Below are 16,801 nucleotides of genomic sequence, written 5' to 3'. Positions count from 1 at the left end.
CTCGTTGTGGTTGGGTGGAGTGCCGTTGCGTCTTCGGCCGTTAGCATTGTTGGTGTCATTATTGTCGTGGCTGTTGTTTTTACTGCCAAGATATATGTGATGATAATAGCATCTGTATCTGTGAGGATGGAGATGCTTTGCCGTTTCGTGCCTTCCCAGTGGTTAGGAAAGTAGGCTTAGAAAGGTAACAAGAATGCGTTAATAAAGATATTGTTCTTTTTAGGATATATATTTGTTGTGATGAACACATTTAAGCTCCAGTTGTTCTACAATACGTGGCAAATCTGTCCGCTAGCCTCGACCCCTAAAGGGGTAGTAAAAATGGCAGTGCTTCCAAGTATGGTACAGTGGAAATTCGCCGTTTTCGTGTGCACTCAGTGCTAAGGAAAATGAGCATAGAAAGGTTACAAAGGATTGCTTTGTGCAATGAATTTTGCTCTTGGCATACATTAGCCACAATGAGGATATTTAGGTTTCATTTGTTTTATTACGGAGTCATATCGTAAGAAAGATGGCCCACAGCTTGGACAGGTATAAACGTAATAAACATGGTGGCGCTTGGAAGTCGCTAACAGTATAATTTAGTCGGTTCTACAAAGGACGGCATCTCTGGCACTTCTACAGCGAAGCTCTCTATGCTTAGGATCTGGAAAAAGTGTATCCGAGATGTTGACAAAAATAAATCATGCAGGCCGATATTGGTGATAGTGCAAAAGGAGTCCACGATCATTGACACATACCCCTGGGACCTCGAGTATTCAGCCATCGTGAACTACGACAGAGAGATTCGCTTGTGATATCCACCACCCCATAGAAATCGAAAGACAGTGGATGCCGCTGCCTGGCGTAGGCTCCAGACCGGCACTTACACGAACCTACGCATTTTACATCGGATACACCCCACAGCCTACAGGGACGAATGCCCGCGGTGTGGGGCCACACCAACCCTATACCACATTACCTGGGAGTGCACACTACACAACTTAGAGCATTCAAACACGAACGCCACGAGGGAGCAATGGGAGGCAGCACTGCTGTCCAGCTCGGCCCTCGACGACCAGCTCAAGCTGATGCAGAGAGCTGAGAAGATGGCAAGAACCAGCGGAGCCCTGGACTAATGGCCCCGTCCATTAACGGTTTTTTCGATTATTCTTTTAATAAAGTTTATCTATCTATCTATCTACCCCTGGGGGTTCGGGAACCTATAACGCGCCCTTGGAGTACCCTTGTCACACATGGGACTCAAAGAGGTCTCAGGCACAAGGGTAACAAAAGAAGTTTGTAAAAAAAGTGTTTTATGGAACTTTTTTTCAAAAGGACTGTTCAACAATTATCGACGCCAATCACGCAAACGCGCTAGTCCCACTTATGTCGCGTTCGTCGTGGTCATCTTCCACAGCTGGCTTCACTGCCGCTGGTCATTACAGTGTAGAATTTGACTTCTGTCGTCGTAATGTGGAGGCCATATTTACGGGGATATGAGTCATTGCTTAAGGGGGTATTTACTGATGGAGGTGGCACGCGAATGTGGGCGCGTACCTATATCGCCACGATGACCACAGATTAGGACCATAAGTACATTCGTACCTTTGCTTTGCTTGGTCACATCTGCGCTTTCACCATCACAGAGTGGAATGGCTCATGAATTTTTTTCGAAGCTGATCCATGGTAATTCGGCTAACTCAGCGTTGAACTTGTCTATGGATGTACGTGTCGAACGCCGTCAGACAACTAACGACGCAGTTTCACCACATACGCCCTCGCCTTCGCGTCGGATATCACTGCAACGAAGAGTAGTCCCCATTGTGCTGTTTGTGACGAGCAGCAGCACGTGCCTTCGTGTGATGGTTATTGCGGTCATTGCTTCATCCTTCGAGCTACACTGCGAGTAGTAACAGACTGTATACACTTATGACTCATATTTGGGAATTGCCAACGAGGCTACCACTGACTAAACTGCCAACTTTAGCCTCATTCTTTTCGTCAACGGGCAATCCTGTGCTCCGCCGAACTCCCTCGCCAACGGGCATCACTATCAGAATAAAGTTGTTTTGTTCACCTCAAACGAAGATGTCGGTTCTTTTTTGACCTGCCATAATTTCCTCAATATTTGGTGCCGAAACCCGAGAGAAACGATCGAACGACCATTTAGGCAACGAGGTCAACAGACGTCGACAGCACAATGAGCTGAAGGAAAATAACAATGATCCTCGGGCAGAAAACGGTCGACGAGGCGCGCCTTCAACAAGGCCTAGGGACGCCACACCCAACTGAAACCGGCACCACGACTCAAGCCCCATCGCGGCAAGCGAACTGTAAACATTGATGCGACGATGTAACAGCTCAAGCTGAAAAAAGTGCATTGAGAACTCAAGTGACTAAACGGATTTCTGAAGCGGACTTTTTCTTGGAGAGTGATGCAGCCGAAGGAGCTCTTAATGTATTGTCTGCGAGGCTTATCGCCCTCCAAATTCCGCTAAATGAGGTGGACGCAGCCATAAAGCCTTTAGTGCAAGACCAAGACGCAGAGCAAAATTATGTTGGGACCATGGAATACAACGACCGTATCGTCGCACACATGGCAAAACTACACCAGGAAGCAGAAAAAAGACCTGCGCAGAAAACAAGCAGAAATGGCGGAGACGCGGGCGCAGATGGACGGCCCTCCGGTGCGGGTTAAGTGCGAAGTGAAACTGCCGAAGCTCGAGTTACAACGATTTAGCGGCGCCGCCATGGAGAGGCAGTCCTTCTGGAAGCAGTTCGAGCAGGCGCTGCACGGCAATGATTGCCTCTCCAACGCAGAGAAGTTTCTGTACTTGCGATCGGTGCTTTCGGGAAAGCCGCTGCGGCCATTGCCGGCATTCAAGTGAGTGGGGCAAATCACACCACTGTCATCAAACTTCTAAAAGTACACACGCATCCATTACTGATAAACTGATTAGCACAGAAATGCATGTTATCCTCCTACAGTTAATTTGAACCGAGTGAACGAGCGCCTGTAGGCTTGACTGAACCAAATTCGTTCGTCCACCAAAGATGTTCGTCACCTTAACTCTCATGCTTGCATTTCGTATCTTTCTTCTCTGAACCAAAGGTCTGCGATTCCAACATTCAAGGCAACTACGTCTATAACAAAAACTATGAGTCGGCGTTTTTCGACGACAGTACTCGGGTCTTTACATTTGACACGGAAGAGGCACTGAGGGCTAAGGTGAGTAAAACTTCATCGGAGCCTTTGATTTAGGAGCGCCGCTCTTGGCCCCCAGTTCCCACGGCAAGCGTCGGCGTAAAGGGCCGTTTATAGTCCGGCGTAACGCGAGCGCGCGCGCGCGCTCGCGCATGCTACGTTACGTTGGCGAAAACAACTCCTTCTATAGTCCGACGCACTGCAGCGCCGACGTAACCGGCGGCTGCCAGCGCGCCCCGACGAGCTTGGCGCATATTTGGCTCCTGCTCCATTTGCGCGCCGGCGCCGCGAAACGCGTCGACCCACAATGCATTGCGCGCGAAGAAAAAGGCGCCAACACAACTCCGCTGACGGCTTTTGCGGACGGTGCGCGACTTGGCGAACGCTCTGCGCATGCTCCGAAGATAGCAGCCGACGGCGCGCGCGTTGAAGTATAGAGGGGATGGCATCTCGGCTGGCGCAGCGCAACCGACGTAGCGTGACTGACCGCGAACGACGCTCGCCCGCGCGCCGATAACGTCGGACTATAAACGGGCCTTAAGCGATCGCACGAGCGTAGCGGAGGATGAGCGAGCGAACGAGGAGCGCTGTGGGAGATGAAAGAAGTGAAGAGGAGGATGCAGTGGAACGATGAGGCGCCGAGCGGAGGAGGCTAGGGCGAAAGCGTTAGAAGAAAAGCGGCGACGATGGCTACGAGATGGCGCCAGAGTAGCGCGCCTCCGTTAGGAAGTCCGTCGGTGGCTGCTGCTGTGAATCGCGCCCACGCGTGACCCACGCGCAGGCTCTCGTGATCTCCTGATTAGATGAGCAGTCGCGCCACACTTCACTCTGTTTGCAACGTACGGCGGGAGGCAGATTGTTCACCCTAGCAATTATGTTGCGAAATGAAAACACGTATGGAGCTCCGCTCAAATTTCGCAATAGGGAGTACGGTAATCGTCCGTGAATTTTGGTTGTCGAGTGTTAAGTGGCGTGATGTATTGGTATTTTCGCCAATGAGAGAAAATGAGCTTACAGATTTTCTTTTCTTTCACTGATTTTTTTTCTGTCCCTGCCAAAGCAAAGCGTATTGTGTTGCAAATCGTATACCGCGCTTAGCTTAACGCCATGGAAACGCATCAGTTTCGTGTCTGATCGGCAACGAGAACTTCTTTATCGTATAAGGCCGAACGTCGTTCTCATCACGACCTGCGAGTGAGAAACCTGGGCACTTTTCGCAGGGGACGCGTGCTTCTAATGTGTGCTAGCCTATGTACTGCGGAGGACATTGCGCATTTCTTTCGTGTGCCGCTAACACTTCCGAACTGGATCACAACGATAGTTACAGTGTGTGCAATGGCGATCAAGCGGCCGTTTTTTGTCGTCAGTGGTTGGCCCGCGCCATTGTGGCGTACGTGGCGTCAACTCTGCCGCTTCGCAGTGCGTGTTAGGCGCCCTGACTTGCAGTGCCACGTTGTTGTGCCACATGAACACGTCCTGGGCAGGCGCCATACAGTCATGAACAAGGAGACAACAACCACAATTTAAATGACCGAAAATTGCAGCAGCGAGGTGTCATCATTTATTGGTTTGCGGCCGCTAAATCAGTATTTACGTAGCCTAGCCTCCGCACCTACCCCTTTCCGTACTTTGCTCCCATTGGCGGGAAATCACCTTGTCAACTCTGGTGGGGAAGTATACACAGAAAACATTTACTGGTCAAGTCAAACGGGAAAGTAGTATAATAGGACAGATTTAAAAAAAAAAAAAATCTGGGAACGAAAGAAACCTGTCTAGCATGCAATTTGGACCATGTACGTTAAATCAAGGAGTGCAGTGCTGTGACCGCTACGGCAGGAAGCACCAGGAAAGGGTATCTTATTTAGGAGTATTTACCTGCGGCCGCTTAGTGCAGGTCACCTAGAGACATAAGGAGCAAGGCGCGTTTCCATCCATGACAGTATTAACCACGAGAACGAACACGACCGGCGCTGCGAGCGCCGCTCGCGTGACGTCAGGGCACGGACTCGCGCCTGTCGTCTGCTACAGTTCGGGCGCTGTCCGGGCGCTTTCTGCGGTGTTTTCGTTTGTTCGCCCTCGTTCTCTCTGCTTGTATACTTATGGTGGTCGTCTCAAATATATTTTTACGACGTCTTCCTTTGCGAACAATCATTCAAAGAGCTAATTTCTTAGACAACAATGCAGCTCTCGAAGGCAACGCTACAGTGCCATCCGAAGCGACGCAGACCAGCCCATTGCGGGTTTTTCATACGCGCATAGACAATCCCAAAAGCATAGCCTATAGGAATCCAGTTATGATACCATACCTGCCGCGCTGCAACAAGTATGTCACAAAGTTGGCGTTATATGACTTCTACAGCAGTCACGTTGATTTTATTCCGCTAAAACAGGTTTGCTCAAGACGAGTAGTTCATGGTGTAATATCGAATTTTTGCATTTCCTCACAGAAACGCTCGGCAGTAGCACGGGGACTTAACTAATACTGGAGCTTAGATTCTACACGCCTCACTTGCTTCTTTACCTGCTTGTCAACATTAGGCGGTTCTTCACGTCTTTATTTTTTTTAAGCGGCGGAAACTTGAAGTAAAGTTAATGAAGGCTTACAGCTATTTACAGAGTACAATTGGGAATGTACCCATATATATTCCCTTTTCCGTGCTACACGTTCAACTCACCTCTTTAGAGAGCGTTTGTTAATGATTAATAATGTATGTTATGTTCCTCTTTCTTTGTCTATGTTACCTAGTGTATATCATTTATTTATTTCAATGCCGCAGTGTGTTTTGCATTGTTATTGTGGAAATATTTTACTGTTCTTTCATACATTGTATAACTGCAATGTTTTATGGCCACTATATAAATGTAATTTATATGGCGTTTGATGTGTTACCACATGCAGCCAAATTGTACCTAAGGGGGTGAGGTTACCTCAAGCCGCGTCTGTGCGGCTTTTTTCCCTCATCCACCTCCATTTACCACTCCTCTGCACATGTGTGTGTGTAAATGGAAATTAATAAATCAAATCAAACTCACTTGAGAAATTTACTGGTGCTTGTTGCTTGAGGAATATACATGACGAATCTGTTTGGCGAACTGACACAGGCTGCTCGGCCCAATTTTTTTATTGAAGCATGCCTGCTGGACCGCATAGCTGCAGCCAGAAAGACGTCGAAGCGTCAATGACTAGTAGTATGGGAGATATTCAAGATCTCGAAATTCCCCCGGTGGAGGGTCAGAAATCAAGTGAAAGTATATGCAAGGCTTGTGGTGCTTTCTTTATAAATGTTTGCGGCTGGATTGGAGTAAACTTAATTTAGCCTTAATTTATGTACCGACGAAGCGAATTGTTATCCGTTTGTATAATTAAATGACGCTGGATCGAGACATCGTGAGACAGAAGGTGCTTGAATTTTCCTTTTGTAGGCAATCTAAGCTGCGGTGTAGTAGCTCGAGAATACTTTAGCCATTCCAGTTGGCGCTGTAAAAAATGCTTTATGGTTTTAATTCGAAGTTGTAGTGAACTGATGGGCTTCGCGAACATAGCGTGCCTCGCCATACGGACTGTCGATTGCTACCGTTACGTGATCAGGGGTGTGCCATATTGTTGATAAAGGCTACTGAGGGCCACTATGAAACATTTCATCACTTTCAATTGAGTGGCTCTCGATCTTGACAACGAAACTTTTCTCTCAGGCGATTGCTACTATGGTGTTTGTGAATTAACTATGTAAATACTCTACATGACGTGCCGTCGTGCTAGCAGCCATGAGCAATTCGTTTTTGGAGGCCTGTTTCAGAGGGGGATGAAAGTAGGAGCAAACTTTTTCATAAGAAATGCGCGCCTATTTTTTTACGCAACAATGAATGGCCATATTTGAATAGAACAACACACCAGAGTAATAGGAATCGTGATGACAGCTTCGCTGGGCAGTGTCTTTCTAACATCGGATAACATGTTGACGCCAATTACCAAATTTTTCTTCCACGTAAAATGCAATGCCTCTCATAGCTAAATACTAAAGGACTGTTAAGTGTTTATTGAAGCATCATACACAACTTCGCGCGTTGAATTTGCAGATATTCTTTTTTTAGTCAAAATTTACCGATAGACACGGCGCATATATGCATTGCAAAACCTAGCAGACCCCTTTAACGCTACTCCAAGCCGCAAAATTCCAAGCCGCAAAATTTCTCGACTCACACGCCTTTGAAGAGGAAACTGTGGTTAAGGTATGGCAGCTGAAAGAAGCCGACGTATTCTTCAATACGTACGGCTCGAGCCACCCATACCCCGAGCATACACGAAGGGAACCAGCGTGCGCGGCAGCCGAGCGAGCCGGAGCGAGCGGCGTCCTGGCCGTGACGTCACTCGTGAGAGGGCGTCACTCCTAATTCTCGGGGCTAATAGTGTCTAGGGAAAATGCAGACTCTGAGAAGCGAGATTCCCTAGATATCTCTCTACCAACTCACGCATGCGCGCGGCCCCCGGACAAGTACGAGGAAGAACGTCCATCGCCACGTTCACTTTGTGAGTCAACGGATGTCACGCACTTGGTAGAGGGATATCTGATTTCATCGTGCGAACACTGTTATCGAGTTCTATAACTCGGTGAAAGGCACGCCTACTGAATCGCAATTTCTTGAAGGTAGTCGCCGATTGTGCACGTGTATCGAGAGAGGCTTATCTAAGCACCCGCCGTGCTGTCTTAGTGGCTATGGCATTGCGTGGCCAACAACAAGTTCGCGAGCTTCATTCTCGGACGCGGCCACCGCGTTACTATGGAGGCGAAATGCAAAAGCTGTCGTGCGCTGTGTGTTGGGGGCGCCTTGGAGAACCCATGTCCAACGCTCCATAAAATCACCAATTAATTTTTATGCCAGAGAGGCTTAGACGATCATGTTTAATTCATGGGATGTGAAGAGCGTGCTGAATGCGCTTGCGCGGGAATGTTTTTACAGGTACAGTATTACTCCTGCGTGTAATGCGTCTACACCGCGCACATTCGCGACTTGGACAAAGTGGACATTGTAGCTCATTCCATTTCACCCTAGTCACCGGCTGTCTACCTCTCGGTATTGTCGGTCTCTCCAGCTTCCCCTCACCCCGGTGAGGGGTAGCCGGATAGAAGCCTGCTGTCCCAGCTGGCCTCTCCTCCTTTCTTTTCATTACAATCTCCTCCTCTTGTTTAAAATACTCAAGCTGCTCAGAATCATTGCCTAATCACCAACAATGGCATTCTTCATGACGAAATTGATGTTTTGGTACGCAGAACCCCGGAATTCGATTATTAATGCATGCCTTGCCTAATCAAATTACCAGTATAAGGTTTGCCGTGAATGACCGGAATGGAGCGGAAAAAGACGGAATTCTCAAGCGAAGAATGCTGTGGCCGACATCGACAATCGTCTACGTTAGCTTCTTCCCACAGTTTTTTGCCGTACAAGTTGGGAAGCCATTGTTGTACCATGACATTATGAGAAAATTTCTCGTACCGACATGCAACCGAAACCGGAGTCTGTGAGAAAATTTGTTTATTATATTTCAACAAAAATATCAGATGTTCCAAATCTGACATCTTGATACGAATATCATTGCGACCAAGAACGCTTTCCCGTGGGCACGGTAAAAAAAAAACAGCAACAAAACTGCTTACTGCAGATATCGCAGTCGAATCCCTTATTGCTAAGAAAACATTTGTTTCAAGAATAAAAAATATAGATTTTCTTTCCAATAAACGTATCATCTTGAACTTGGATAAGACCTCTAATGAGAGACTGTTAGCGTGTTCGTCATTCCTGCAAACGGGGGTGGTTTGGGTGGATTGCTGGATATGTGGGGGCGGAAACGCGAGTGGCCGGAGCGGTGCAGCCGCCTGGTGGCGTAGACTTCAACCAGACAAACGCAGATAAAATTGCAGTAACCCAGTATATCTTGCTTCTCGACTGGTGCAAATTTTCGGCAGCGGCGTAATTGTGAGCACCATTATGCCCTTCTCGAAAATTTGCCCCAGCAGCTAAGCAGAATAGAGTAATTACTGCTGTGTTTGTGTGGTTGAGCTTTGCACAACCAGCTGGCGCGACAAGTCTGGCAGCTCACGTTTGCGCCACCGCTCAACCGGCAATACGCCATCGCTTGCCGGAATACCGGATGCCCTAAAATTATTCTATTCTAAATAACAGCGATTACCACATGAGCGCGAGAACGTAGCCCTTCCGTCAGACAATTTAGGTAGATGGATGTAGAAAACAGAGTGAACGACAAAACACATTGATTATCACTGATTATCAGAGCAATGATTCTCAAACAAGCCTACCGTGAAGAGGTATTCACGTGAGCGTGCTTCTAAATCGCTAAATGGAAATTAGAGGGGGACCTGTTACGCCATCTGCCATTAACAACAAGGCTGCATAGGCAGAAAGCGATTACTTTTTCTATAGAAAGGCCCAGGATGCTTTCCTACCGCGGAAGTGATTTCCACTTTCTCTCTGATCTGCTTCAAGGTCTGTGTACTCTGCATCCTGTCGCAGATGTGTGCCTACAAGGAAAAAGTAAAAAATTTAAACTTCAGCATCGCCGTGTATGACATTGATGCCGACGAGTCCTCGAATGCGTGCAATGAGGTCCAATACACGGGTCAATACAAGAGGCTAAATCTGCTCCGCAAGCTGATGGACTTCATGGAGAAGTACACCGACAAGCAGGACTGCGAAAGTGTATCCTAGCAAGTGTTGTCAGTGGCTGTGGTGCGTGGCGTAGGGAAACGACCTGATGCCTGATCGTCGACTACGATTAGTGGTCAAGACTGCACTTTTGTTTGCGTGTGTATATACCTGTTCCGTTTATAATGTGGCTACCCTATATTATTTCAGCCGCAGGTATACTGTATGTTTCTTTTACAATACGTTCCTTTGATAATGTTACCTCAGATTCATAAAGGGTCCTTGCCTAAAGACACCATTGTAGAATAGAATACGTCGGTTATTTTGTTGCGATCACTGCCTTGCGTATTTTTCTTTTTGGACATGCGACATGGATTGAATTTCAGTTGTTAAATAAGAAAAGAAGCAATAGTGGAATGCGCTGAAACATACTGCTATGAAATCGCTGAAAAAGACCGTACGAAACTCTTAGAATTGTAAGATAGAGGAAACGCAAAAGACATAAAAGTAAGGGCAAGCCAGGAAACATAAAAAGAAGGAACAAGCAATAGGAGGCATGTTTCAATGGGCACTTGCTTAGCAAGGTGTGTAAAGTTAAATTATCGTAAAATTGTATTTATTACAATATCATTGAAATTTTAGTATTACCATAGGCTACCACATTTTCAACAAAACCGTGATAAAAGAAGCACATGTTTTTTGAATGTTACTTTTGAATAAAAAAGGAAAAAAAACAATTAAAAAGAAGCACACAAATTGACATCATTTTACAAACAGCTCGCAAAAATAAGACTACCAACGCTTGAACCGAGGAATAGGGTCATAAAAATTTCAAATATACAAGAAATAAGAAAGCAGACTCTAAAGTGAAATAAATGTATAACATTGCAGCACTTGAGCATGCCTTCGCGCATCGCTCTTATAGAAGTAACATCCGCCTGGAAAGACAAAACCCCAAATAACCAAACTTCACCTTCACCTTCACACAACAACCAAACTTCACCTCCGAAGCTTAAGTAGATAAACGTGGATCACCTTCCAAGAAGCGCTACTGAGCGCCATTCTTCTATCATGCTGGTAATAACATGATCTGTATCGATTAGCTGAGTAACGAGGTGCGAAAATTTTTGCCTGCCGTGATTTGACCGGATTCCCTCAGTCTACAGGCAGTGTATCTGAAACTATAGGTATGTTGAAGTAAGCTTCACGGAATGCATCCTTTGTTTGAGGTAATTTGGTCGCAAGTATGTGTCCCCATTTTATTGTAAAAATATTTTGAAACGTTACAGTGTTGTGCTTGTGAAAGAGTTGGGTGGAATGCGTTCGGTGTGGAACGCCTTCATTTATGCCTGCGATTGTTTTTGTGGAATGTATGAGCACTATATTTCAGCGCCTGCGCCAAAAATACCAAACTAATAGATTCGTGAACAAACAAACACATAATAGAGCTGCTTTGCTACCTAAAGCGGCAATAAACTCCCGGTTTTATTCATTATACTTTTCGACCGTGACCCATTTGTAGGTAGTTTGTTGACATGGAATGGCCAGCTTAGCGTTTCATGGAAATTAAGGCCGCACAACTTTGACATACTGCGCGTTCAATGAAAGCGTCTCGAAATATAGTTTGAATTTCACGGACCGTACGTTTTCATCTTAGTCGAAACAACGTATCTTGTCTTTTTAGTGTTGCGCTCAAATTTCTTTTTAGTCATATTGAAAAATGGTTAAACAATTTATTATCTTGCTTTTCTAGATTACTTGAATTATTTACACCGAAAAACAAGTTGGCGCCTTCTGTATATGTAATGATGCTTGGTGTTAGTGGTGTACATACGGTATCATTTATGTACAACAGGAAAAGAACGGGCCATCTATGCACCCCTGTAGGACACCGTATTTTATTTTACCCGTTTAGGATATTGCGTGAGGCATGCTAGTGAACTCAACTCAATACGTGACATAACTACTCACTAGATTTAGGCAAAGACATTTTATTCCTTATTCGTTTAGCTTTTCCAAAAGAATTTCGCACTTGATAGAATCAAAGACTTTCTTTAAGTAGAGAAATATTGCAGTTGTGCGAAATTTCTGCTAAGTTTCATTTTATTTCATTTATTGTACCCTCAAGACCACAAGGTATTACAGAGGGGAGTCGTGTAAAAAGAGTTACAAAACAAAGAGACCAAAGAAAGAAGGCATCACGTGACGTAGCCATAAACAGGTGAAGCCCGAAGCGATGGTGTCGATTATGGCCGTCCGAAATTGTGCGTGGTCTTCAATAGCAATTAACGCGCCGGGAAGGTGGTTACATTCTTGACAGGTCCTAGGAATAAAAGACTCATGACAAGCTCTAGTGCGACGCTGCAAAACTCCAACTGTGTGATTATGATCAATGCGAGGAGATATGTAGGTTGATGATGAAATAAGATTATCGCGCAGGTATGAATTGTGGAAGTATATTTATTAAAGAGAGCTAGGTGAGAGCATTGGCGACGAGCAGAAAAGTGGTGGAAGTTGCAGGATGTTTTTCATAGAAGTTGCGCTTGCCGTACGGTTGTAATTGCTTAACATGAAACGCGAGGCATTATTTTGAACCCGTTCGAGAGATTGTGTTTGTGTCTCAGCATTTCGCACTTGCCTGGCCTTAGCGACCATGATCCATTACATCTTACAATTTGTCTTTTTGCAGATGACTGCGTAATATATCGTACAATTACTAATGATTGCTAATATCTCATCTCTTCAGGACGATTTAAACACACTGCATAACTGGACTCTAAAATGGCGCATGCAGCTTAACGTCAAGAAATGTAAATCGATGCGAATATCCCGTACTAATGATGCTTGTCCTGTCTATTTACTTGATAGGATTCCTTTAGAGAGCTTAAGAAACTACAAATATCTCGGCGTCTATATAACCTACAACTTATCCTGGAAGTACTATATCGACTTTATAACAAGCAAAGCTAATTGGATATTTGGATAATTGGATACACTTGGATATTTTCGCAGAAACTTCTCTCTCGCACCATTATCACTCAATCATTTGTTATACATGACATATGTCCGTCCACAGTTGGAATATGCATCATCAGTATGGGACCCACATCATGCTATCTCAATTAACTGCCTTGAAAGTGTCCAGAATCACTCCGCTCGGTTTATACTAGGTAATTACCATCGCACGGCAAGCGTAACACAAATGAATGCTATACTAAACCTACCTTCGCTGTTAACCGCAGGAAACAATCACGCCTATGCTTATTTCATAAGATTTACTACCAGAACGCAGCGCTTCGGTCAGCATGGATTACTCCAGCACCATTCATTTCCTCACGTAGAGATCGAACGCATTAGGTGCATGTGCCTCGCTCTAACACACTAACAAATTCACAATCATTTTTACCGAAAACATGCAACGAATGGAACGGTCTGCCAGCATCCATTGTTAGTGTAAGTAATCGTGTTCAATTTAGAAACGCTTTAATTAACTATATTTAAACCATGAAACTTGCGTTCAATATATCATGTGTCTTTTCATTGTATAAATACTATATTTGCAACTTAGCTATGTGTGTATCGACCTAGCATTCCCAACTTGTTTTATTGAAAAGTGTATCAAGAGATTTCTATGGTGAACTGCCACTATTATTTTTTGTCTGTGATGTGTAAATCAGTGAGCGAGCATAATTTATCATTGTTACTTATATTGTGCCTTTTCTGTACATCATTTTTACCTCCTTTATGTTGCCTCTCCCCTCTATAATGCAGACTTACGCTCAGGTTATTGTAAATAAATATGGGACCCAAAGTGATGAAGCCTATTCCATTTTACTTCTAACTAGCGTCTTGTACAAAAATAGCTTTAATGATGACGGAGGAGAAGAGAAGTTTCTATGGATATAATCTAACATGCGATTACTTTTATTGATAACGCTGTCGATGTGTAAAGACCCAGGAAGAGTAGAGGTTAAATGGACACCTAGGTGTTTATAAGATGTACTGCTTCCATGGCAGTATTACTAAGGTAATAGGTTGGAAGAGCAAGTGCACGGCGGGTTACATACATGGATTTGCAGTGGGTTTAGTTTTATTAACAAGTCGCGCCAGTTATAGACAGCGTTAATGTAATTTTGCAGAATGGTAGTATCAACGCTGTCAGAAATTTCACGACGAATGGACGCCGGGACACACGAGAGTGGCAGGGAACCAAGAGGCGGACAGGATAGCTCGAGGGCGCACTTATTACCGAGCATCCAACATAGGCGACCTCGAGGAGACCGAACAGGCCTGTACCCCAAGACTATTCGGCAATACTAAATTACTACAAGGGCTGCAGAAAGCGGTATCCACCACCACACAACTCCCTTAGCAGAGAGGACTCTGTCACGTGGAGGCAGCTACAAACGGGCTCGTACCCGAACCTAAACGTACTCAGCAAAATTTATCCCACAGAATACAATGACAAATGCCCCTGGTGCCACGAAACACCCACGCTGTATCACATAACGTGGGCAAGCCAGAAGATAGACGTGGCACCCGTTATACCAAACCCGAGTGCGGAACAATGGGAGGGAGTGCTCTCCAGCGATCGCCAGGTCGACCAAGAAGGTCTGATTCGGCGAGCACAACTGGCAGCAGCATCCAGCGGAGCCCTGGACTAAGGGCAACCGACCATTGTGCTAGAAGATGGATGATTCCATCTGAAGACCGCAGAAGACCAGCGAATCTAGAGCTGATAAAGGTTTTCACTCACCCACTCACGACGAATAACGCAATCGCCAGCAAAAAGATAAATGGTAGAAAAAATTTCATTGGGTAAGTCGTTAATATAAATCAAAAAAAGGAGAGGGCGCAACACTTCCTTGAGGAATGCCAAATTCAACAGGGATAAATGTAGAGAAGTGGTTATTAAATGCAACGAACCGCAATCATTAAGAAGAAAGTGCTCTAGCCATGCAAATAGATTAGGGTCAAGACTTTGTTTAATAAGCTTAAAACTGAATAGTTTATGACATACCTTGTCGAAAGCCTTTGCAAAGTTGAAGAAAACAGTTGGCGCAAGAACCTTTGTCAAGAAGAAGATGAAGATTGTGAGTGAACGAAAGCAGTCGTGTTTTACAGGATAAACTTTTGCGGAAACCCAGCTGTGCGCGTGTGAAGAATGAGTTATTGTCTAAGTGCTTAAATAAATGAGAGAACAAGATATGTTCGAGTACTTTACAAGGAATGCTAGTGGTGGAAATGGTAGTGATGAGGTGAGCATTTGTTCCCCGATTCGTCCAGTGGAACTACATTCCCAATTTTCCAGTCTGCAGGGAGCTGATGGGTGTCGAAAGATTGCTGGATTATTTTTGAAAGTATTAAAGATGAGCAAATAGAAGTGTCTTTCAAAAACTTTGCGGTAACAAGGTCTGGGCCAGGGCTTGACGACACCTTTAGATTTCTAATTACATTTCCTGCACCAAGCGTCTCGCTCATAATAAAATCTATAGCCGGGTAATTGCAGCTTTCTAGGGTGGAGAACGCAGGATCATGATCTAGAACGAAATTACTGCAGAATACGGAGCTCATTATTCGGGGACATTCAGCGTTGGGTATTTTGGATCGACTAGTATCATCTAAGGTTATTCTATCATCTTTGGAGGAGTTTATGATGAGCCAAAACTTTTTCCGGTAATCTGTAAGTATTGTAGGAAAAGTGCGTTCTTCAAATATACATTTAGCGAATTTTTTAGCTTATATGTAAGCTTTGTTGGCGTCCTTGTAAATGTCCCACTTAGATGCCAAATGACTTTTTGTTCAATGTGGTACAGGCGCTTTTTCCGATTCCAAAGCCTCTTTAGGTGGGAATTAAACGAAGGCGCCTTAGAATTCAATGATATTATACGCGACGGAATAAACATATCAGTTAGTTCATGTACTCTATTTCTGAACATGATCCAGTTATTTTTTACCGTGCGATAATCGAAGTTACTTAAAAAGAGGTCAAGGAAGTTAGATAGTTCCAAGTTTATTTCATTACGGTTTGCCTTGTCGTAGTCATACATTAACATTTTTTCTCACAGCTGGCTTTGACAGAGGAGACGTAACGTTAAATGAAAGAACTATATGGTCGCTCACACCAGGTATACATGAAAAATACGTAATGAGGTCAGGATGTGCGCATAATGTCAAGATATTGGCGTTATCCTTTGAAATTCTTCTTCGTTAAGGTACTAGAGGAGTTACCGAAAATAAAGAACAACGATAAAAAAATTCATTACCCTTTGAAGAATATAGATAACAAGCTCGTGGATCAGCGTTCCAAATTATATGCGGGAATATAGTCCCCTCCTAATATAACAGGTGCTTTTGGATGCAGCACAAAGAGTGTTTAGTGCGTCATGAATTTCGGCAGTGAAGTAAGACGGGTAAGTGGGAGTGCGCTAACAAACAGCGAAAATATATTTTCGATAGCCTAGGTCAACGCAGGCGCACACTATTGGTTATTGTGAAAGGTAACGTAGTGACAAGGCAACGATTTCGAAATGGCAAGCAGTGCGCCTCTTCCATGGCCAGCCATGCGATCACAACGGAATAAATGGAAGCGGGATATGTCAAAAATTTTGCAGTCGTACACTTGAGGGTGCAACCACGTTTCAGTTAGAGCGATAATACCGGCACCGCAGTTGTCGACGAGAGAGTTAAGTGCTTCGCGCTTGTTTATTACACTTACGTTAGCACTGCTGCGCTGCTGAAGCAAACACCACTACCCCTCGCGTGTTCCTACGTAGCAAAGGCACTAACCTGAACTGGCAGCTGTGGCTGTGCCATCAGGGAGTGCGTGCTTGATTTTCTTGACGCTGTCATTCATTGGGTCGTACAGGAAGGATCGCGTACCAATAATAAGCTTATTAAATCTTATCTGAAACTGGAGAAGATTGGGCTGGCGCTTACCGAATTCGATAAGAT

General features: G+C 44.8%; 1 protein-coding gene across 5 annotated transcripts in view; it reads left to right on the top strand.

The window, feature by feature from the left end:
- The window catches only part of LOC135895841 (uncharacterized), a 77,080-nt gene extending 63,418 nt beyond the window's left edge, over positions 1-13,662 (top strand). For 3 of the 5 annotated variants that reach the window (XM_065424055.1, XM_065424063.1, XM_065424041.1), the window contains 2 exons: positions 3,095-3,211; positions 9,689-13,662. In XM_065424055.1, the coding sequence (XP_065280127.1) occupies positions 3,095-3,211; positions 9,689-9,910 (339 nt within the window). In that variant the 3' untranslated portion in view covers positions 9,911-13,662. The remainder of the gene's footprint in view (positions 1-3,094; positions 3,212-9,688) is intronic. The other 2 variants (XM_065424071.1, XM_065424047.1) reach the window with 1 other exon arrangement.
- Positions 13,663-16,801: the final 3,139 nt, after the last annotated feature.

The sequence above is a fragment of the Dermacentor albipictus genome, chromosome 8 (genome assembly GCF_038994185.2).
Source record: "Dermacentor albipictus isolate Rhodes 1998 colony chromosome 8, USDA_Dalb.pri_finalv2, whole genome shotgun sequence".
In the NCBI taxonomy this organism is placed as follows: Eukaryota; Metazoa; Arthropoda; class Arachnida; order Ixodida; family Ixodidae; genus Dermacentor; species Dermacentor albipictus.
This window is presented reverse-complemented; position numbering and strand designations above follow the sequence as displayed.